Raw genomic sequence first — 24,526 nt, 5'->3', positions numbered from 1 at the left:
AACAGCAAAATACTATTCGGGAAATATGTGAATTAGTGAAACGGGCCCGTAGCACAATTACTGGTATTATAAATCGTTTTAAAAATTACCCCAATTGTTTGTATCAATCGAGAAGTAATAAACCGCCTGCGCTATCAAAACGGGACAAACGGGAGATAGTTAAGATTATAAAAAAAGAGCCCAAAACCCTATTATCGAAGAATGCTGCAATGCTGGAGGAAGACGTTGGTACGGTTGTTCATCCTTACACTGCTCGTAGAGCGCTAAATAGAGTTGGGTACAATGCCCGAGCTTGTCGCAAAAATCCAATGATTAGTAAGGTAAACCGAAAAAAATGACTGTTATTTGCAAAATGAAAAAATAGTGTTTTGGTACGAAATATATTTTTTATTCAATATAATCTCCCTTAATTTCAATACACTTATTCCAATTTTTCGCCATCCGTATAATGACTTTCCGAAAGCTCTGTAAAAGACCCGTCTACGGTTGTAATAGCTTCTTCGTTCGACGAAAAACGTTTTCCACGAAGGAATTGTTTGAGGTTTTTGAAGAGGTAGTAGTTGCTGGGAGCCAAATCTGGTGAATACGGTGGATGTTCAAGCAATTCGTACTTCAGTTCGTTGAATTTTGTCAATGTTAAAACACCTTTGTGAGCAGGCTCATTGTCTTTATCAAAAATAATTTTTTTTTGTGCTGCAAACCACCACTCATTCATTCATTCATCCAGCTGATCCAAAAGGCTGTAATAATATTCAGAGTTTATTACTTTACCTTTCTGCAGATAATCAATTAACAAAATTCTTTTTACATCCCAAAAAACCGATGCCATAACATTCTTTGCTGCTCGTTGTGACTTCACCTGTTTTGGAGCTAAACGACCAGCTTCAGTCCACTGTAAACGTTCTTGTTTCAACTTATGATCATGGTGGTAGATCCAAGTTTCATCCATAGTTATGAAACTATGCAAGAAATCGGGTTTATTGTGCTTAAAACGCTCCAAATTATGCTGAGAAATTGGTTTTCGATCCAATTTTTGTTAAATTGTTAACGTTTGCGGCACTAACTTTGCAATATTATGAACTTGCTCAATGATTTCTAGTGTGGTTCGTTTTCAAGCCTATTACGACCGCGTTTAAATTCACCAGCCCAAAATTCAACGGTGCGTTTTGAAGGTGAGGACTCCTTATGCACTTTTAACAATTGTTCATGAATTTCCTTTGCTTTTAAACCTTTTAATATAAAGAACCTAATCACTGCGCGATATTAAATTTTTCTTATGTCAAAAATACTCTGACATGGCAACTTTCAATGGCTTATAAACAAAGAATTAATTGACAGAGTGGCTTTTCATGTGTTCCCATCACAGATGTACCAACTTGAGAAAAAAAATTTGGAGCCATTAGTGATATTTCTTGATAAGAGCTAGCAACTTTTCAACCAACCTATATATAAAAAATTACGACAAAGAGACGAGTTGAAATCTGTGTGACTGTCTGTAAGTCCGTAAGTCCGTTTGTGCAACGTGTAACTTGAGTAAAAAGTGAGGTATCTTGATGAAACTTTATGCACATATATCTTGGCACCATAAGAAGTTTGGTATTTCAGATGGGCGTAAGCGGGCTTTTGCCATGCCCACAAAACGGTATTCATCGAAAACTTATAAAGTGTCATAACTAAACTCCACACTAAGGTGCAAAACTGTTGTTTGTAACGAGTCGCATTAAGCAGGGTATCTTATATATTTCCGAAATCGCTTAAGCTTTAAAAACCAAATTTGCACATGCTATATCATTTCGAGCTCTCTTACAACATTATGAAAACGAGTGAGATAGGGTGATAAGCCCGCCCACTCTCCATATAACGGCTAGGTTAAAAACTACTGAAAAGGCGATAAATCAATAAAGGTCTCCGAACCTACCTACAACCACACCTACTTTCTATTTAACATATTAAATTCCATCCGTTTCTTTTGCTTTACTGTATACAAATCAAGCACCAATGGATGTATCAAAATAAAGCTTTGCGAAACCATTGCCTTTGAAGTGTGCCAGCTCATGACCAAAATTATCCGCATCGAACCAAAACTATTCCAGCTCCCAGGTACCGAATATGTAGATCCCAGTTCGTATTGCCAACTTTTATATCGAAAATATCGGTTAATCTTTGAGATACTTGTATATTATATTATAGAAATTCGGAGAGAATCCTTATCTGATAGTAATATGTTTGTGTGCCAAAAATGAACTGAATCGGACCAATTCTTCCCGTGGTTCCTATATATATCTACTAGAAATATTTTCGAACTTCCGGCTGACTTTATACGTTAATATCGGTCAATATGTAAGTTATCTTAATAAAATTAAAAGGACATGATTTTCTAATAACAATATATCTTTGTGCATAAAATTAATAAAATCGGGTGAAAACTTATCCTAGCCGCTGTAAAACTAATCTCAGGATTTTAAAATGTTCGGTTCGTGTTTCTTTATACCACATATATTGGTGATGTTATGAAAGGTATCCTAAGGAAACTCAGATTTTATCTTTTTCTGTAAATAATATGTGGTAGTGGCAAAAAGTAGATAAAAGCGGTACTACCCTTATCTCTCATATGGTTAATATAAGATTTTCAAACTTCCGGTTGGCTTTATACCGCATGTATAGATCAATATGTAGGATATCTTAGCACAATAAATAACGTATAATATTAAACTTACCACAGTTTAATGCCGAAAATATGTGATGTTGGACTACGAATTACTCCAACTCCATTATATTATATATAATGATATTCGTTATTCTAACAAACATTATGCCGAATATGTCGGTCATTGTGCAAGATATTTATTTATAAATTGCTTGGAAATATGTCTTCGAGTATACCTGAGCAATGTCAAAGGTTGATGCAACAAGCGGAGAACTTTCTCGGCCCCCAATATATCCTAAATAGTGATTTTCGACTTTCCAGCTGACTTTAAACCGTTCAGGATGGTAAAAATGTGCGATATTATAATGTAATTAAATGGACAAATTAATCAAACCGAAAAATTATCTGGTTTAGCGTTAAATATATAAGGAGTTGGTGTAGAGCTTAGTCTTAACCTCATATCCTTCAATATTATGAATTCTGATCCTCTGGTAGCCATTGTCCACATCTACTCAATATATTAAATTTAGTAGGCTCTGCGCTGTGGCGAAGTAAAATATTGCAATAAAACTAAGAGGGTCTATGATTAAAAAAATAAACAAGTAAGGAAGTTCTAAGTTCAGGTGTAACCGAACATTTTAGACTCTCGCAACTTGCAAGGATCAAAGCCCGAGAAATTACTTCAGCTGTTGGCAAAATTTTATATCAAAGGAAGTATTGATTTATTCCATTTTTGACACAAAGACATACTATAATCGAGAGTTTCATTTATTTATTTTATTGTATGAATTTCCGTTAAATATATTATACACATCGACCGATATTTTCGGTAAAAAGTCAAATGAGGTCCACATATTCAGATACTAGGGGCTTGAACAGTTTTAGTTCGATTTAGACAATTTTTGGTCACAAAATGGTATACTTTAAACTCATTATTCACGCAAGCTTTTAGTCCGATACAATCATTGTTGCTTGATTTGCATAGTGGAAAGTGAAAGAATCAGATGGAATTTAAAATGGTGTTATATGGGAATAAGCACCAATCCAATTTCGCCCATTTTCGCACTATAACATAGAAATATAAGAAAAATGTTATGTATCGAATTTGGTTGAAATTGGTTAAGCAGATCCCAAGATATAAGTTTTCTCCTAAAAGTGAGCCGTGCCACGTCCAGTGTATAATTTTGAACGTGCTTCCTTTAAAGTCGTCTCATACCATTTCAGAGATAAAATTTAATGTCTCTGGCGTGTTTAGTGCTTGATTTATATCGCTTTTAGTAGTTTTTAACAGTACCGTTATATGGGGAGTGGGCGGATTTTCATTCGATTTCACCCATTTTCACACTGTCTATATAAGTCTATTAGCCGGGACCACACCCATTTTTTAAAAATAATTTTAACTGCAGATACCCCTCCCTAATGTGATCCTGCGTTCCAAATACCAGTCTTGTATCTTATTGTGGAGCTTAGTTATGGCAATTTATTTGTCTTTATTAATGGCGTTTTGTGGGCGTGGCAGTGGTCCGATTACGTCCATCTGCACTACCAACACTTTTACGGTACCAAGAAACGTGTGTACCAAGTTTTATAAAGATATCTCAATTTTTACTCAAGTTACAGCTTGCACAGACGTACGGACGGACAGACAGTCATTTATATATCTGTAACTCCGTATCTATCTCGACTAGTTCTAGGTGATACAAACAACCGTTAGGTGAACAAAATTATTATACTCTTTAGCATCAGGTTGCGAGAGTATAAATATATAAAATCATAAATTACTAAAATATCGAATTTAATTGAAATCCTTTCACGATTTCGACGAATAATGGCCTGAAAATATTTGCCCTACTTTGATCCTTGCAATTTGCAAGAGTATAAAATGGTCGGTTACACCCGAACTTAACCCTTCCTTCCTTGCTTGTTTAATATAAAGTTTTGCCAACACCTAATGGTATTTCCACGGCTTTGATCCTTGCAAGTTGCAAGAGTATAAAATGTTCGGTTACACTCGAACCTAGCCCTTCCTTACTATTTTTAATATACATATATAACTCTACATCTTTTATTTCGATTAATTTTGTGCTTTGTGAACCATGTTGCTAAATTATTAAAACTAATATATGTAAATGAAGAAAAATTGTTTAACAAATAAAAAATGTATTAAGAGCACAATACCTTTCCCAATGGTGGATGAACGTCAAAGAAAAATGTCCTATTAATATACCAGCTACCCATCTTTCCAAAATGTGTTTCATCCCAGCTATAGAGCAAGACAATTTGGTTTAATGCATTTATAATGCATGCACAACACTTGCATTTGTATAATATAGTTATTACTTACCAAACATGGTCAGGTTCTGCAACTTTGTAGTAACGCGTGCAAATAGTCAAAACTACAATTGTTCCAAATGTTATCCATTTGATTCTGAAGAAAAAAATTCAAATTGTATAAAAAAAGCATTTGATTTAAAATTCAATTTGTATAAAAAGTACATTTAATTTTATGAGTAGCTAAGCTTAAAATTATATAATTTTTATGCTCCCGTAACTTGTTCTATAGAGCATAATAGTTTTGTCATCTAAAACTGAGGGGAATAAATAGAGAATACATAGGATATATTTATTTATTTAATGACATAAGTCTATGAACATTAATTCTTACAGACTAATAGAAAATTAAAGTCAAACAAATATGGTAGATAACTTAGCTAAAAAACAGAATTAAGGGTTGTAATGAAGGAAGCCCTAGAATGAGAAAAATCAATTAAAACTTTCCCAGCAATTGAGTAAAACTCCCGCACAGCACACATCATAAATAGCTTTGGCAAATTCATCTTGCGAAAGACACAGTTTTTCAAAATTTACATACGAAAAATTATAATCAAAAAAATGGAAGTAGTTCCAAACTCATCATGTACATAATTAGATTTGAAGAATTTAGCAAACAAGTTGGACATTTTACCACGAGTGCATGCCAACTTATCACCCCAGCAAAATGACGAAGGAATGACCGAACACGCCCTTCTAGATTTCACAAAGTTCCAAAAAGACTTAGGGTTCGACTTAATGTTAGGCTCCGTCCTGTCAATAAACCTTTTATAGAGTAATTTATCCAAATTATTAAACAATTTTGCATAATGTTGAAATAGAACGAAGAAAGCATGTACTTTTGTTAAAGAGAATTTTTGTAATATGTATTATATTTTATTTAGATTTTCCAATTTTTAGTATACCAAGCGAGCTTATAAGGTTATATATTTTTAACGGGGTTAATAAAAATTCTTTAATTTATTTCTTAAAAATGGAAAACAATTAGTAGTATCTAATCCAGAAAATAAATCATCGCATTTAAACTCAAGGGGCAGACGTTGAGTTTTGTAAAATCACACAAAGCAAAATTAAAACCTAATACCTCAATAGGTTTGACAGGAGCGAAAAAATAAGTATCAAGCTCAAACAAATAAAGAGTAATGATAATGGTAGCTGGAGTAATGTAAGAAAAGCCATCAAAGGATCATAAGTTTAAGTTATGACTGAGAATGACTAAGTCAAGAAATCGATCAATACTATTTGAATAAGAGTTCATTTGAATCAGATTGAGACTAAGCAGGCTATCAATGAGATATAACTCGTGAGAGTAGACATCGGGAATAAGGACAGGACTGTAGGAACAGCTGGACCAGACAATATTACTTAGATTAAAATCAACAAGAACACAACATTTTTTCTGTTTCAACTTATTTAAAACCAGTGAGCAAATATTATACAATACTTGTATGCATGTATCTCTAGAGGACTATTAAGACGGATGTAGGAGACAACGATGAACAGAGACTCATTGATATAAACACATAGTTGGTTTAGAATAGAATCATCAATATCAAGTAATATTAAATGAGGGCAAAATTTGCGAGCAACTGCTGGGAGGACACCACCACCTCTAACTTTAGCCTGTTTTTTCGGAATCTCTATCCTTACGGAAGACAAGAAAGAAGTTTGAATAAAAATACTCACTGTCATAGTAACTAGAATTAAGCCAGGTTTCAACAAAAATGAAAATATCAAAATCCAAACGTGAAGAAAATGGACGAATAATATATGAATAAGAGCTAATACCAGATAAGTTTTGGTAGTAGACCTTAAGCCAGTTAGGGGAAGGTACAGAAAACGGGTGAGCAAAATTATGATTAGCAGGGGCATCAACTAGTCCGCAGCTTTGGAAAAAACTTAAACATCTGTGTTATAAAATCCCCAAAAAATAAAAACAATAAACATCAATAAAATCACGGCCAAATCAAAAGGCGGTGCAGTGAACACACGCTACCCAATCAGATTGAAAGTTTAAGTGACACAAGAGTACATCAACCCCTTTCACATTACGACTGACTGAGGTGCATTTTAGAAGTTAACTTATTCACCGAAGTCACTGGAGCTCTTCAGGCAGCGATGTGTCGCGAGAATAGCGTACATGTTCATATGGCAAGTGGACACTTTCAATTAAAGCTATTTCAATTCAATTCACTTCTTGGATGAAAATTAAAATTAAAATATAAATTTAACATTAAAACTGTGAATGTTGATTTAGCCATGTCCGTATGTCTGTCCGTCTGTAAATACGCGAACTATTCCCTCAGTTTTTAAGCTATCGATCTGAAATTTCGCACTTGTACTTTCCTCACTAAGAAGCTGCCCATTTGTCGGAACGGCTGATATCGGACCACTATAGCATGTAGCTGCCTTACAAACTGAACAATCGGAATCAAGTACTTGTATAGGAAACTTTTTATTTGACGTAATTTGGCAGGATTTATTTTCTAAGGCAACACTGTAATCTCCGAAACATACATAAACTGAACGATCGGAATTAAGTGCTTGTATGGAAAACTCTTTCATTTGACGAGGTATCTTCACGAAATTTGGTATGGATTATTATTTAAGGCAATAATGTATTCCCCGCAGAAATTGTTCAGATCAGATCACTTTATCATATAGCTGCAATACTAATTGAACGATCGGAATCAACTTCTTGTAAGGAGCCTTTGTATTTGTGAAGGATATTATAGCTTCGGTGCAACAGAAGTTAACGTTTTTTCTTGTTTAAAATGATTTTACTCTGAAGATGATGAAGAAATGGTAAGCAGCAGATCACAGTCATCCTAATTTTTTACTGGGAAGGATGGACCTGGCTTAAAAAAATGGCGCAAAGTTTTTTGTCTTGTCCTCTTGTCTATTTCGTTTTTGAGAGATTTATAATAGTTAATGGCTGTGTTAATTCCTCGAGAAACTATAGCACTACGTTCGACGTTATGATCGTTTTCATGGAGGATGTTCATTCCATGTTTGAAATAGGAAAAATCTTTTGATGTTAGCTGTTTAGATACAGAAGGCTCTGTCTCTTCATCAAATGGCGGTTATACTTGCAACTGAATGAGCTACTCATAAGAAAAGGATTCCCTATCTGCTTCAAGTAGATCAATCATATCATATTTTCGTTCAAATCTTCAAACCCGCAATCATGTGATAGATCCAAAATATTTTGCTTAATTTCAGAAAGGAAATTAACTTTTACAACAGCAGCAGGCTGTGCCGCTAAGAAAACGTGTCCTGCGCGAAATGCCTTATGCCTAAGGCACACATACGGTTTCCGTACTACAATGTGTACTACAATAAAAGCTCAGGAAACCACGTACCATACCATACTAGCATGGTGACACACATATGGTATTTTATAAGTTTGACACTCATCAGCTGATGTAAAAAAATTAAAATCAAATAAACGAAAATAAACAAAAAGCGGGAAAATGGATCCAATCTTAGTTATAACTGCAAACAAGATTAAAATATTACATTATACAAAATGAGGAAGAAAAGGTAGGGCGGTTGTAGACCTTTGTAAGAAAATATACAAAGTGTTCCAAAACGAAGTGTTTGATGCATATCCTCCCATGGACACGAAAGTCGATGAATTTAGACGTGGTTTTAATCGTTTGGGATTCCCCCAATGTTATGGCGCCATAGATGGTTGCCACATAGAAGTCAAGCCTCCAAAGAACGAAGCCTGCGATTATTTTAATTTTAAAGGATGGTATTCAACGGTTTTATTTGCGTCGGTAGATAATAGATGCAGATTTACATATATTAATGTAGGGATACCAGGGCGATGTAATGACGTCACCATATTTGTACAATCGGGTTTAAAAAAATGTCATTGCGTTAGTGAGGTATTTAAAAACCACACAACCGTGATCGGAGGTATTGAGGTGCCCATACTCCTAATTGGAGATTCAGCTTTTAAATTATCAGAAATTGTTATAAAACCATTTCCATTTTCAACCGAACAACCGGAAAGTGAAAAAGAATTCAATAAACGTATTTCATCGGCTTGACGGGTGGTAGAAAACGCTTTTGGACATTTAAAGGCCCGCTTTAGGCGCATTGGTCGAGGTAAAAAAGTTCCACTATTGATAATTTATAATTGATATAATTGATACTATAAAAATAAAAAAAAGGTCTGGAAATCAGTATAAAAAACGTTAACATAATTATCAAGGCTTGTTGCGTTGTACATAACATATGCAACAACAGAAATGACAACAATAATCAGAAATGGATTGATCAAGTAAACACCGAAAATAGCGCAAGGCAGCCTCATAGGAGCCATGCAGATAGAAATGACTGCAGCAGTGGAATAGCCATCAGACAAGCAATTATGACATCTTTTTTACAAAGTACTTGTATGTATTCTTAACATTTTTATTCACAGAATATACTCGTTTAAGTACATTGGTTTAGTATTTTAGTTAATATATGGTTATTATATTTTAATATATTACATTATTACGACATATTTTTCACATATTTGATATTCTTAACATTTTTTTCTCTCTCGTTAAGTATTTTTATTTAATATAGCCAAAAGAATGGTGTTGGTTTGTTCCATTAAATCAAGAGCTTTCTCTTCGTTTTTAATAGATTTATTCTTCTTTTCTTCCATTATCTTTTGTTTCTTTTTAGCGAGTTCGAGGAAGTCTTCATCATTGTTTCTCTTTCTCTTTTTTGCAGACGTCCAAGTTGATGGTATCTCTTCTATTTCATCATCATTTGCCACCAATGAAACGGAATCTGTGGAATAAGAAGTTTTAAATCATATGTTTATATGTACATACATACATGTATTTGTTTCATTTGATATACGTATGTATGTACACATGTGCATACTTATATAAATTAATATATAAATAAATTTAAGAAAAACCTTTGTCAATGCTCTCTTCCGCCAGTTCTTGAGTAAAATTGGATTTGTAGGCGCCTTCGTCTTCGTAGTATTCTCAATTCGATGGAGCACATCCACTTGGGACAATCATATTCCTTTCCTGCCTAATATATTTCATTACTACAAATGGTATTATTTTGTGAAATTGTTTACAAACCTGTACTTCTTTGCCAAATTGTTTATGCGATTTCGCACTTCGTCCATTGCAAGCAAAATTCCATGTTCATTTTCCATCTGCGCAACTGTTGGTTATATTAGGCCCACACTTCAATTATTTTTTAATGATTACGTTTCCAACGTACTTTTTTCTTTTCTTTTTCATTGTTATTTTATCCTTTTTACGTTTGAATTTAAACTCATTTTGATAAATGTCAAAATGGCTGAAAACATATGATTATAACAGAAGAGCTTAAAACTTTGGGTGTGTTCAGTGCAATCCATCGTAGTACATTGCACAACACCACATAATTTTTATGGTTTCTTGAACACCATTGTAGTACAGAACTCCATTTGCTTTGGAACAAAAATAGGAAATACGGTTGACAGGCATATGGTTTCTGTACCATACTACAATATGTACCATATGTGTGTCTCTGGCATTACGAATTCGAATCTTTTTTGTTGTCATCAGCGCTTTAACTGAACAAGCAGCCGTAAACCAGCAAGAAAGGCAAGTAGTAGTACAGATAATTTATGAGCTGTCTAATAGAGTAGCAGCATCATACATTGTACCTCCTGAAGTGCAGGCGTATAATGACATAGAAATAAGAAATGATATTCATTGTGACGAGCCAAATATTAAGGTACAGGAGAAATTGTTCGCATTTTAATAAACAGTCCAAACCACAGAGCAAAGGCCAAGTATACCAACAGAGGTTGAATATTTCTTTTTCAAGGTTCCTTCAACCCACTCTTAACCCAGCCCATTTAAACAGAAGACATGCCACATCTGGCAGCACAGGCGGATAGAGGGGACAGCAACAAAGGCCGATTTACGTCACGCAGGACAAAGAACAGAGCCCTAAATTGTAAACGACGTTAGAACCAGTTATGACTCTGATGTCGTACATTTTTTAGGGGTAAACCCCCGCTGCCCATCACCAGAGGCAGAGTAGCGGGCCAGATACACAATTCCTAATAGAACAGGGTGCATCCAAAAATTTTATCAAACCACATAAGGGGTGAGGGGCGTCCGCTTAGTAGAGACCCCATTAATAATTCATGTTTTGCCTCAATGTTCAACATGTTTCCTTCTGCCGAACCTGTCAACATTGAAAATACACTTTGACCTGTTAATGGAAGCAGAGGCGACACTATGTTTAGCCTCAGTGCAGCTCAAATCGGGTACGAAAGGTAAACAGATTTGCTCTCATACTTGCAAAAATGTCTATTTCAATCACGTAAATTGGTTAGAAGCATGGATTGATAAGGGGGAAGTGCGTGTTTCGAAGACTCCCTTTAGGTCTGAAGAATGCTGCTAGTACACCTCAAGAGTGTCATTTATGATATCTTATGTTAGAAAATTGGTAAGTTTTGCTATCTTTATGTTTATGACGTGATAATCTTCTCAGGATAGGGATTTAAAGAACCTGGATGATGCAACCATGAGGGTATCTGTGGGAACATCACGTTTTTTTAAGATGAGCGTAAACTTACCGGGGTCAATGGTCACCAGTAACGGCACGTCAACAGACCCGAAGATAATAAAGGATATTAGAAAATTTCCAGAGCCCAAAACAGTATTTGGGATCGGCTCGTTCATGAGTCTCGCGAGTTACTATAGGGCTTTCATAAAATACTTCGCGGCGATATTGACGCCTATTTCGGAAATCTTAAAATGGGACAATGGAACAGTCAGTAAACAAAAATCGAGGAATATTGCAGTGCAATTCCTTGGCATGTCTGTGTAATATCTTGGCATCTGAAGATGTATATCATCCAGATTACAAGAAACCATTCGATCTAGCGACGATGTTTCAGCTTCAGCAAAGGTGCAGTACTATCTCCAGAAAGACGTCCACTCATAATGATTTCAAGAACAATGAAGGATATGGAAATCAATTACGCCACTAACCAAAGAGAATTACTGGTTATTAATTGAGCACTGGGAAAATTGCGGCACTATCTGTATGGGATTAAAGATGTAAACATCCTTTCTGACCATCAACCTTCGCAATATAGAAGTATAACCCTAATGCGAAAATCAAAAGGTGGAAAGCACGCATTGACGAGTCCAATGTGCGAATATTCTATAAGCCTGGCAAGGAGAACCTATGTAGTTGCAGATGCCTTGCCTAAACAACAACTTCACGCTGCGGAAGAAGAAGAGGCCGAGTCTTGCGCAGTAGGGGTCCACAGTGAAGTTTTACTTACCCACACTATTGAAACAACGATCAAACCATTAAATTGTTTTCAAAACCAGATAGTCTTGAAAGAGGCGCGCTTCCTGTTAAAGCGTAGCTTTATTTTGTTTGGGAAAAAAAGACATCACTTAATTGGTTTCACGTGCAGGGAGTTCCTTTTGGATGAGCTGGAGAATATTATCATACCCAGGGGTGTAAACGTCTTCTAATGTGACTTGCGTACATTCGCAATGATACAGGATGAAATAGTTCGAAGGTTCCCGACCACAAAGTTTTGGCACTGTAAGAATTCTGTTTTCGATATATTCAGGATTGGGGAGAGAAAAGAAATTTTCAAAATTGAACATAATAGAGGCCATAGATCAGCTCAGGAAAATGTCCGAGTACTACTTCCCGAAGATGGCAAAACTAGCCAACGAGATTGTGCAAAACTGAAAAACATTCGTAGGGCTAAATACGATAGACATTCTAGGACACAGGAACTTGATGATGACCAGTAACTTCTCATGTAGGGGAGATGCTGCAAATAGGCATCTTCTCTACGAAGAAAAAATTTTTTTTTACTTGCATTGACAAGTTTGCTGTCGAACAGCCTCTCCCCTCGAGAACCATTGAAGACTTGAAGCCAGCTCTGCTGCAGCTCATAAATTTTTTCCCAAAGGTCAGTACGATCTTTTATGACAATTAACTAGCATTTAAATCACAGACAATCTCAACGATGCCAGCCAACAATTTTCGCATTAGTACACCCTTTAATAGTGTATCGATTAGGCAAGTAGAGCATTTTCATAACATTTTGCTGGAACTCGCCAGGTGTTTGAAGATCGATGAAGGTACAAGTGACTTTGTAGACGTTTTGTTGGAAGCAACTAAATACAACAAGTCAATCCACTCCGTTATCAACAGCAGACCAGTTGATGTTGTTTCGGCACACTCGGAGGAACCAAAAGAGGTAATATGGAATAAGATCAGAGACGCCCAGATCTCACTAAGAGGCAGAGAAAATGCCTCTCGGAAAAACAGAGTTTTCGAGGTTGACGGAAAAGTTTTGGTTCAGTCCAACCGGAAACTTGGGAACATTCTTACACCTTTATGTTATGAGAGAGGAGGGCTGGCAATTCTGTGGACCACGGTTCTTATTAAAAGGAAAAGTTTTTTTTTTGTGGAGGCAAACAAAAAATTGTGTAGAATGAATTTGCCGACGTTACGAGGGGTGAAGAAATGTACATCAAGAAATATGTTAGAATCGTTAGACGCACATTATACGGCCAGGAGTTTAGATTTTCAAGGTTTCATATTGAAGGTTATGGGGGCTACACCCGATGACGATGATTTCGAGAAATGCAGTTGATAAATTCTACCCCAAGTTACCGATTAATCAACTAACAATTACCGAATCGAATTCTCAAAGCTGCTAAAGAAGAGTCCACCAACATTCGCACAAGGAATCTGATGTCTGTTTCGTCCGCAAAAGTTCTCCAAACGATTAATTATCATTAAGTAAACCAAGATTAAGTTTCCTTGCAAGAAGATTACATTTTTTCCCGTCATCCGCAAGCACTTCGTATTATGGATGAATGACAACGTAGTGGCCGAGTGTGGCAGAGACACTTATGCTCTGGAGAATTGCAGCGTTTCTCCAGAAGCAACGTTTTGTCGGGTTGCAGCGGGAAATTCATGCGCTAGTTAAGTTAATATATTAATATTTTTAATCTTCATCAATATGTATTTTGTCGTCTTCAAAATATGCTCCTTCTAAAGTGATACATCTATGCTACCTCGATTTCCATTCCATTGAAACATGCCTTGTAGGCGCTGTCTAGGATCACCTTAAGTTCCCTCTGCGAATTTTCTTTTACGGCCTCAATCGAGTCGAAACGGGTTCCGCGGAGTGGTAACTTGAGTTTTGGAAACAAAAAAAAATCGCATGGGACCAAATGCGGTGAATACCGTGGTTGATCGATGGTATTAAAGTTTTTGGTCTTATACGTAGCAACACTAGGTTTTGGCACATTGTCCGTATATTGCAATTCCATAATCAATTTTTGATAATAATAAAGCTCTTGTGATATAATTGAGAATGTTTGGGTGACACAAACAATTTTTTGATGATAAGTACTTTATAATATTGAGTCTTAGAAATATATTCAATCGAATATATATGAAATGTTCTTGGTAAGAAAGAGTTTAGTCAAATATTATACCTAGTATTTTTTACTATGATTATGGGGAATTTGGGTACTTAAAAAGGATAGGGTGGGGAAGGAGCAATTGTGTTTACTACAAATATGAAATGTGGAGCATTTTTTTAATGAAATCTTTACACCGGAAATTTTGGACCATTTGTTGACATCATTTAGAATTTTCAAAAATATATGATGAATTTGTCTTAAGTTTTTAATTTTTGTAAATATCAAGACGTCATCTGCGTAGATAAAATGTTGAAGTTGTGGTTGGAGCTAATTATGGAGCTGGCTTTGTTAAAGGCTATGATAAAGAGAGTTGTGAAGAGTGGTGAACCCTGAGCTATACCATTGTTCAATTTGAAAACCTGAGATTGCCAGTTATTGGCAGTTACGATGAATTTTCGATTATACAAGAAGGATTTTACAATGTTGAACATTTTGGTTCCGATTTTCCAGCGCTTAAGTTCACTGAGTACCATGTGAGCTCACACCCTATCGAAGGCCTTTTCTAGATTCAAGCTTAGTACTGAAACGTGATTACGGGATGCCAAGTTAGTGGAAGCAAAATATTCAAATATTAGCAGGGAGTCTTTTACTCCTAACCCTTTTTGAAAGCCGAATTGGTGCGGGCTTATGAGTCCATTTACTTTCGCAACCACATTAGCCTGTAAGAAATGAGTTTCTCTAGTGTCTTGGACATACAGGGTAAGAGGGAAATGGGTCTGTAATTCTCAATATAGAAAGAAGGTTTACTAGAATAAAGAATGGGAAAATCCCTGGCTGAGGATATATACCTGTATTAAGTACCAGGTCTCTGCAAATTTTTCCGAGATTTCTTGAGGAGTGTAAATGGGTCCTGATCTTTATATCGGACCATATTTGTTTCGGATTAGTGGTTAGCTTTATATTGGCTGTTAGCTTTTCCAATGATTGCATTTTAGCCAACCTTAACTCCTTTCTAAAGTTAGCATTGGCCTTTTTATATTCAATTAAATTAACGTCAGTTCTATTGTGTTTGAATGTGGACCACAAAGACTTTTTCGCTTGCACAAACGGACGGACGGACAGACAGATAGTTACTCGGAACTCAACTTGTCTCGTCATTCTGATCATTTATATATACATAACTCCATAACTATCTCGATAAGTTTTAGGTGATACAAACAACCTTTAGGTGAACAAAGCTATTATACTATGTAGCAACATATTGCAAGAGTATAATAATCTTAACGTTGTCGGCTATAATAAAATTTTTGAGTACTTTTTACTGAAGAGATATATAAATAACAGAGACAGAATCGGACCAAGCTGAAATAGTATCATTAAATATCACTCGTTGTGTTCTACTATAAAGATAAGAAGGTAACCATTGAAGAATACTTGGCTGAAATCCAATTGCGTTTGGAGCTAAAGAAATCATATAACAATTTTTAACCTTTCTTACCTTATATAATATTATAACACTTTGTATTTAGGTCTGAATACTGTCGACGCAATGTAGGATATTTAGAATAATAGACAAGTAAACCAGTTCTTTTTTAATATTAAAAAGCTCTAATTTTTCTGTTTTTTAAGTTATATACCTCTTCCGATAACCACGGATTTGTATCTTTACTTTTACTAACAGTTACTATTGGTACATATTTTCCAAATAAATTTTGTAATAGTTTGATTAAACTGCGAGACACTCAATTCAATATCTCCATTGTAATCAGACCATGTTACGGTAGAAATTTCGCTATTCAACTTTTTCGATTTACGCTCTTGCAAAGTTAAACCGTACACAGAAGCTAGAAGTTAGTTAAATTATTATCCAGTATATTGCCTATGATTTCGAGAGTTATTTCCAAAGCAGGATAATACGAGCCCTCTGTTATAACAAGATTAACGTAAGTATACGTCTAATCTAAGAATTTAGCAAAATTGTTCGGAATTAAATTAATTACACTATAATCATAAAAAGCTTTCCACGAATCACACAGTAAATTGAAATCTTCCAAAACGATTATGGAATCTGCATAATTTGTCATTGAGTTAACACTATTTATTAAAGAAGCATGTTGCATATATACAGATAAGTCCGATTGGGGAGTTATATAAGATAAAATTAAATAAATAAAGCAGCTATTAACATAAGCTCTGGTATGTAGAGCAGGTTCGCCTCCGAGCGGTGCATCCTGGGTAACGCCATATGACCTGCGGCCTTTTTTGAACTCCTGATCTGACCTTTGCTCGACATAGACATAGCCTGGACTATTAGATGGATTCGGTTGAACCCTGGGCTGGTGGTCGTGGTATTCTGTCACCTGAGTATGCAGGGGTGATACCCTGCAGAAATGGCTGATGGGCTAATGCCAAGGTTACCTCCGTCCCGTTAAAGCCATGGCACTCCTCGGAGTACGTTCCCCTCCCGTCATCATTAAGTTGGTGTGGTAGGTGTTTGTTGAGATGACTCCTTCCTTGCGCTGGTCGGCTCTGAACGCATTGTCTCACAAGGGCGTGAGTCAACCCTCGCCTTGGCCTCGTAACTGAGACAACCTTGGGACCATAAAAGACGACTACCTTTCCGGGAGGCGGATAGCGGCTCTAAGTGGGGACCTAACAAAATGAATACGAACGAAAATACTGAGGACAAGGGGGGAGGCAGGTCGAAACCGATCTGTGCTATAGTGGATGGTTCCCTGAGGGGCACACTTTCACCGACGTTGTCCCTATCCAGGAACCGTGGCTGAGCAGCTATGGAATATCTGGACTAAGGACAAAAAGCTATAAGCTCCTGGCAGCAAGCTGCACAGGTAGAACCAAAGCCTGTCTGTCGATCAGAAATGAACTTAACGTTTTCTTTTACCTAATTTCAGCAATGAGGACGTCGTCACTGCTAGGCTGGAGGACAGTGCTAGAGAAGTCTGGCTTGTCTCAGCCTATATGCCGCACGACGACGAGGTGGAACCAACTCCGGACCTGCTGAGGTTAGTTCTGGCAGAGGCCAGGCGCAAAGGAGCCGCGGTTCTAATAGGCTCGGATGCCAATTCAAGGCACACCGTCTGGGGGAGCTCGGACACAAACGCAAGAGGTGAGTCATTTTTTGATTTTATTTGTGATGTAGACCTTTTTATCTGCAATAAGGGAAACTGCCCTACTTTTGTGACAGCTAGCAGGGCGGAAGTTCTTGACGTCACGCTAGCCTCTAAGGAAATTGCTCCCTTGATCTCGAAATGGAGAGTTCTAGAGGACCACTCCTTTTCTGATCATAAATATATTGGGTTCAGCTTGGACGCCTCGCACCCGAAGCATAGAACCTACAGAAACTTCAGGAATACCAATTGGGTCTTGTATTGCAGGAAGCTTCGATCAGCTCTTCCACCCGCGCCAAACAGGGATTCGATCCTATCTGCGGACGCAATTGCGGAGCTCGTCGAGGTTTTCAGCTCTGTTAGTAGAACTACTCTTGAAAGCTCCTGTAATCTGAAAACTCAGAAAAGTAAAGGGAACACCACTGAAGAGACTTATGGATCTGTTCATTAGGTGCAGAATACCGAGGGGTAAACTGTTACGGTCGCAGCATGCCTATATCAAAGGCAGGTCGGTCGACACTGCTCTGCATGATGTAGTGTCATGGCTGGAGAAAACGCTGTTGCACAAGGAATTTGCAGTGGGCACCTTTCTCGACATCGAGGGGGCCTTCAATAACGTGCGGCCATAGGTAGTGGTTAAAGCCCTCGAAAAGTTTGAGGTAGAATCGAACTTCAAACACCTGATTTTCAGTCTTCTTTGCGACAGAACCGTCGTAGCGAAGTGGGGTAGTGCCAAGTCAACCAGAAAGGTCTGGATCTTGGGGGTAAACGACCTACTTATAGAACTCGAGGAGCAAGGCTGTCGGGTGATAGCCTATGCTGATGATTTGGTTCTTATGGTTAAAGATAAATTCCTTAATACCGTCTATGAGATCACCGAAGGGTACCTAAACATGGTATCCGACTGGGCAAATAAAAGCGGCCTAGCTATCGACCCAAGTAAAACCGAAATGGTTTTATTTACTAGGAGGTATAAGATCCCAAATGAGCCTCTCTCCCCTTTCGGGAGTTCACGTCTCCAACCTGTTGCTAAGGTGAAATACCTAGGGCTCATTCCGCCTGAAAAACGCTACAGTGGTCCGGTAGCCTGAAGCAAAAATTGACGGAGAGCTCTTTACAGAAAACCCCCCCTGCAACTTTCCCTCCTAGCTTCGACCCATCCGTGAAAAAGCTCACAGCGCCTCCATATTTTCCTTATAAGTAGCTCTCTTGCTCTCTTCTAAATATTTGGCCTCAATGAAAGCTTTGTATTAAAGGTATGTATCCTAGGTATTTCACCTTATCAACAGGGTGAAGACGTGAACCTCCAAAGGAGGGGAAAGGCATGTTTGGGATCCTATACCTCATAGTAAATAAAACCATTTCAGTTTTACTTGGGTTAACGGCTAAGCCGCTTCTATGGGACCTGTTGGATACTACGTCGGTTAGCTTATAGGCAGTGTTTAAAATTTTACTTTAACCATAAGAACAGCGTCGTCAGCATAGGCTATCCCCCGACAACCTCGTTCGAGTTTTTTAAATAGGTCGTTAACCACCAGGCAGTAACCACCTCAAACTTTTCCAAGGCTTTAATAACTGCCGGTCGTACATTGTTGAAGGTGCTCTCGATGTCAAGAAAGGTACACCAAAATTTTTGTGTACCCAAACACAGTGGTTTACTTAAAAAAGTGCATTTATTTAAATGAAAGGAAACTTGGATTACAATTGACAACACAGTTTTTATAGTTTTGTTGTATTCCGTGAATTAAAATCGTGCATCTGTGTACATAAGATCAAGGAAGACAAATCTCAAAATGAGAAATGTAAGTAAACATCAACGTTATTTTGCCATACACGTTATTTTTAGGAAATATTACTAAAAAAACTAACACTATAAGTGTGTGCGGTATGTAATTAAAATTGGAAGAGGAATGAAGAGTTGTAGACAATTAAAGTATAAATTACCAGTCTTTAAGGTCTAGCTGATTACCAAGCCACATTTAAACTTGGTAGTATACCCGAAACATATAGCTGCTCATCAACATCATTTTTATACTCTCGCAACCTGTTGCTACAGAGTATAATAGTTTTGTTCACCTAACGGTTGTTTGTTTCACCTAAAACTAATCGAGTTAGATATAGGGTTATATATATATAAATGATCAGGCAAGCTCTAACTTGAGTAAAAATTGCCATATCTTTATGAAACTTGGTAGACATGTTTCTTGGTATCGTGAGACGGTTGGTATTGCAGATGGGCGTAATCGGACCACTGCCACGCCCACAAAGCGCCATTAATCAAAAACAAATAAATTGCCATAACTAAGCTCCACAATAAGATACACACCTGTTATTTGGTACACAGGATCACATTAGGGAGGGGCATCTGCAGTTAAAATTTTTTTTTTAAAGTGGGCGTAGTCCCTCCTCTAATAGGGTAAATGTGCATATCTGCTAAACCGCTAATGCTATAATAACAAAGTTCGCTGGAAGCAAATGTTTTTAGCATTCTATTAACGGTTTGAAAATAGTTGAAATCGGGTGGCAACTCCGCCCACTCCCCATATAACGGTACTGTTAAAAACTACTAAAAGCGCGATAAATCAAGCACTAAACACGCCAGAGACATTAAATTTTATCTCTGGGATGGTATGAGATGACTTTATAGGAACCGCGTTCAAAATTAGACAGTGGACGTAGCACAGCCCACTTTTAGGTGAAAACCCATATCTTTAGATCTGCTTAACCAATTTGGTACATAACGTTATTTTCATATTTCTATGTTATAGTGCGAAAATGGGCGAAATCGGACTACAACCACGCCTATTCCCCATATAACACCATTTTAAATTCCATCTGATTCTTTCACTTTCCACTATACATATCAAGCAACAATGATTATATCGGGGTAAAACTTTGCGTGAATAATACGTTTAAAGTATGCCACCTTGTGACCAAAAATTGTCTAAATCGAACCAAAACTGTTCAAGCCCCTAAGTACTAAATATGTGGACCCCAGTGCCCATAGTTGACCTTCTACCGAAAATATCAGCCAATCTACAAAGAAATCTCAAACCAGTATACCATTTGGCTTTGCGAGAGTATAAAATGTTCGGTTACTAGGTTACCGTTCCTTACTTGTTTATAAAGAATTTTGTGCTTGTACAATTTTGTTCTGAGGTAATTTTGCGAAAAACTAATTTTTTTACATTTGACCTCGTACCAATTTTTTTCGCACACACCGTAACGATGAGGACTTTTGAGATTTCTTTTATAATTATGTTTTGAGCAATTTTGTCGAGTTTCAGCTTCTTATGAATTTTTGTAACCTTGAATGTGTAAATTAACCGAACGAAATGTAACAAATATATTTTAATTACAATTATTGTTAGCTAGTGAAACATCGAAATAATTCATATTTCATATTCCTACTACTAATTCTGCAAACTAAACAAAGATTAATCTCTCAACACAATGGAGAGTACAATATTTTTGGTCAGTCTGTCTTTAGGAAATGGTTTACCCACGCGAGAACATGTCACATAAAGTTGTCCGTGGGAAAAACAAGGTGAGAGAATGTTAATGATCATTACATTCTCTGGTCGTATTGTGAAGAGTGTCCAAGGAAAAGGCTCCATTTAGGGAAAAACTAATTCAACTAATTTATACTTTGAATTCTCAAGTATTGCATATTTTTATCATATAAATATACAAATGAATTTAAGTTTCAAACTTTGAATTATAATGTAAATGATTTTAATCGCATAAATGTACAAATTAATTTAAGTTTTATACTTATTTAGTACTTTTTATTAAAATAAATAAACAAAAAATTAAATTGTACTTATTTTGTATGTGGAAGAATTATATAAAAACAGGCTAGAGTCGTCATACATGCCTAATAGGGTGTAAAAAGTGACTACAATTAGTTTCTTCATAGGACATGCTCAAACAAAAATGAAAAGTTCGATCTATATAAAAAAATCACAAGTAATATTAGTTACATGTTTCTTTGCGACGAATCGAGGACGCATTTTTTGGGCACTTGCAAGGATCAAAGCCGGTTAAATACCATTAGGTGTTGCCAAAACTTTATATTACAAAATGTAGCGAAAGGGTTAAACTTCATTGTTCGACGAAATCGTGAATGGACTACAATCAAATTTGGTATCATATTAACTAATTTGGAAGGTCATAGATTCACTTAGCTTTATTACAATATCTTACTTCCCGTCAGTGAACATTATACTGAAATCATTCTTAAATGAAATACTTGTATATGTGATATAAACACATCCGAAGATGCTATATTTAATGTATTGAGTTGATGTGGAAATCGTCAACCAGAGGATAGAAATTTATAATATTCGGGATATGAGGTTTAGATCAAGACAAATTTCGTTTATATTGAAGGCCAACCATTAATATAATTATATAATTTTCAAGAAAACAGGGGCAGAGGAATGTAAAGACTAATTGCATTAAATTTTGACATTGTTCAGGAATACTTGAAAACTTATTTTCAAGCAATTTTGTATCATATATAAATATCTAGAATATAGTCAACCGAATGTTTCAAAATTCTGAATATCAGTTATATCAGGGCAATTTTATCATACCATTTTATCTCATCCACTATCTTTTGATTTCATTAAAATAACTTTCACATTGGCCGATACATGTGGTATAAAGCCAAATGACACTTTTTAGACACTATTTGTGCAAAGTTTTATCCGAATATCATCCTTGGTGCTTGATTTGTGTACTGAAAAGTAAAAGAATTATATGGAGTTTAAAATTGTGCTATATGGGAAGTAAGCGTGGTTGTAGTCCGATGGCTCGTTACATAGGATTGTCCGGATGTACCGTAATTAGTTGAAATTGGTGGAGTAGGTCCGGAGATATGTAAATGATTTTACCTAAATGTGGGCAGTGCTACGCCCATCGTTCAATTTTGACACCGTTTATTATAAAACCCTCTTGTATCATCCCGGGTTTTAAACCGCTTAGAGGGAGAGGCTACGCAAAGTTTTATAGCTTAATTTGTATTATACACGTATGGTAATTAGAGAGCTTTATATATTTTCGATAAACATTTTAAGGTAGGTTAAGTTTTAATAATATAAATAATTGTTTTCAGTTTTATTTTTCAATATAATATTTTATGGATAAATATGTCTTAAATCTGTATACGGCTCCAAAATTTCAAAAAAACATAAACTTATATGTGTCTTGCACATCATGTAGACGGCGTGTCATTGAGTAAATTAACCTCTACTGCCATTAAGGCACAATCACATGAAATGAAGACTTATCTTAATCATAATATTTTTATTTTTAAATATATTGCATACGAAACAGATTCACGTTCTATGTTTTTGATAGTAATCACTTAATTTTTAACGGAAGACTTATATTGAAATATAAATATACCTACATACATGTAGGTATTATTGTACCTACATAATAATATAATACATTAACATGTAATACGCAGCTTCATAATAATGTACAATATAACAAATCATTTGGTAATAATATTTATATTAATTTTTAATTGTACGCGTCCTTAGTTATTCTAAAAGATATGGGCATACACATAATTTGAAACAACCAAATGTAGATGAAAGAGCAATTTTGCGCATGTTTCTAAACTCTTTTGTATATAATGGCACGAAACAAAATCAACTATATACAAACGCAAATATATATGTATACACAGAAACTCTCAAATTCTCTTACACTTTATCTTTTTTTTTCGGTTTCAAATTTTCAGCATTGCCCTTGAGTTTAATTTGATCAGATTTTTTCATTGTATTATCCACTTTTTATAATATATAAAGTTAAATTAAAATTTGTTCTAGAACTATAAATTATCTGACGTGCCACTAAAGAGTTGGCACATATGTATGTACTTCGATACTGTCTGTATGATCGTTCCACTTGCTTATGTGTAGTTTACTCCAAGAACTGGTTTTGAAAGTAGATCGTACACAGAAAAAGGTAACGAGTAAATTAATGCCGAAAGATACATTTTTATTCCACACTAACGAATTCACCACATTATTACCGCAGACAACATACTTGTACATTTGTATATACATATGTATGGACTGACTAGAAAGCACGAAGAGCGAGTCGATATAAATAGTTTATAATTAGAATTCATTTGAATCTGATTAGTATGTAATCTACAATACATACGTACTCGTATATATTTTTATTCTGCAATTCTTCACAAATCTACACAAGCCGTGATAGAAATGAAACAAATATGTGTATGCGTTGAGCTATCACTACTAAACGATGTGGAATCCATTTATATTGTATTAATTCGTAAACAAGTATCAGGTCAATTATTTTCGCTCCTGGAAAAAAAATATTAAGTGGTACCATGCGAAAAATCAGATGAGTATAAAATTTTTAAAATTAGTAATACTTATCAAACATATACACACACTTTTCTTCATATAATCCTTTTAATAGTTTTATAGGTATGTATTTAAAAATCAACCTAATTAACTCAAATGAGGTACAAGGGGTTTAGGCCAAGATCTACCCCTATTCCACTCACATTCAGCGCCAAATCACATTATGTTTACGAAAACATGTCCAGATATTTCATATCACAAATTAAAATCAGCTGGAAATTATGTCGGAAATCACTATATCGGATATATTAAGATAAGAAGAAAGCCTGGACTGACTGCATTCACGTTTGGCATTACTAAAATGTATTCGAATATTTCCATGTAATTTTATATAAAAGTGACTTATTCGGCATAGAGTATGATAGTATATGGGAAACTGGGAAATTCATACACTTTGGGCATTAAACTATAGTATATCTAGCATGTCATACATATAATATTAACTTATATACTCGTACTGCACTGTATAAAGCAAACCAGAGGTTTGAAGTTTTTATATTAGGTATATGAGAGCTAGAGGTAATATAAAATAATATTTACCAGATTTTTAACACAAGGTCACATTATCAT

At 35.8% G+C, this 24,526-nt stretch overlaps 2 protein-coding genes and 1 long non-coding RNA gene across 6 annotated transcripts in view; 1 reads left to right on the top strand and 2 right to left on the bottom strand.

The window, feature by feature from the left end:
- Window positions 1–24,515, bottom strand: part of tw (Protein O-mannosyl-transferase 2) — a 240,925-nt gene extending 216,410 nt beyond the window's left edge. For 3 of the 4 annotated variants that reach the window (XR_011398013.1, XM_070113051.1, XM_070113052.1), the window contains exons 1-4: window positions 23,734–23,818; window positions 23,268–23,642; window positions 4,992–5,075; window positions 4,826–4,910 (exon numbers count right to left, since the gene is read on the bottom strand). Coding sequence is in view for 3 of the 4 variants with exons in the window: in XM_070113051.1 (XP_069969152.1) it covers window positions 4,826–4,910; window positions 4,992–5,075; window positions 23,268–23,338 (240 nt within the window). In the remaining variant the exon portion in view is untranslated. Of the gene's footprint in view, window positions 1–4,825; window positions 4,911–4,991; window positions 5,076–23,267; window positions 23,643–23,733; window positions 23,819–24,496 lie in introns of those variants that run through there. The other variant, XM_070113053.1, reaches the window with a different exon arrangement.
- LOC138857036 (uncharacterized) lies at window positions 8,590–9,428 on the top strand. Its single transcript, XM_070108435.1, is given in 3 exon segments — window positions 8,590–9,094; window positions 9,160–9,269; window positions 9,414–9,428. Coding segments are annotated over 3 exon segments (624 nt in total). The 5' UTR covers window positions 8,590–8,595.
- LOC118680220 (uncharacterized) lies at window positions 9,465–13,962 on the bottom strand. The gene is made up of 3 exons (XR_004975709.2): window positions 10,081–13,962; window positions 9,906–10,027; window positions 9,465–9,772 (listed from the first exon to the last, which is right to left on the bottom strand). It is a non-coding gene; the product is annotated as an uncharacterized lncRNA (long non-coding RNA).
- Window positions 24,516–24,526: the final 11 nt, after the last annotated feature.

Source organism: Bactrocera oleae, chromosome 2, assembly GCF_042242935.1.
Source record: "Bactrocera oleae isolate idBacOlea1 chromosome 2, idBacOlea1, whole genome shotgun sequence".
Classification (NCBI taxonomy): Eukaryota; Metazoa; Arthropoda; class Insecta; order Diptera; family Tephritidae; genus Bactrocera; species Bactrocera oleae.
Note: the sequence above shows the minus strand (reverse complement) of the source record. Positions and strands in the feature narration are given on the sequence as shown.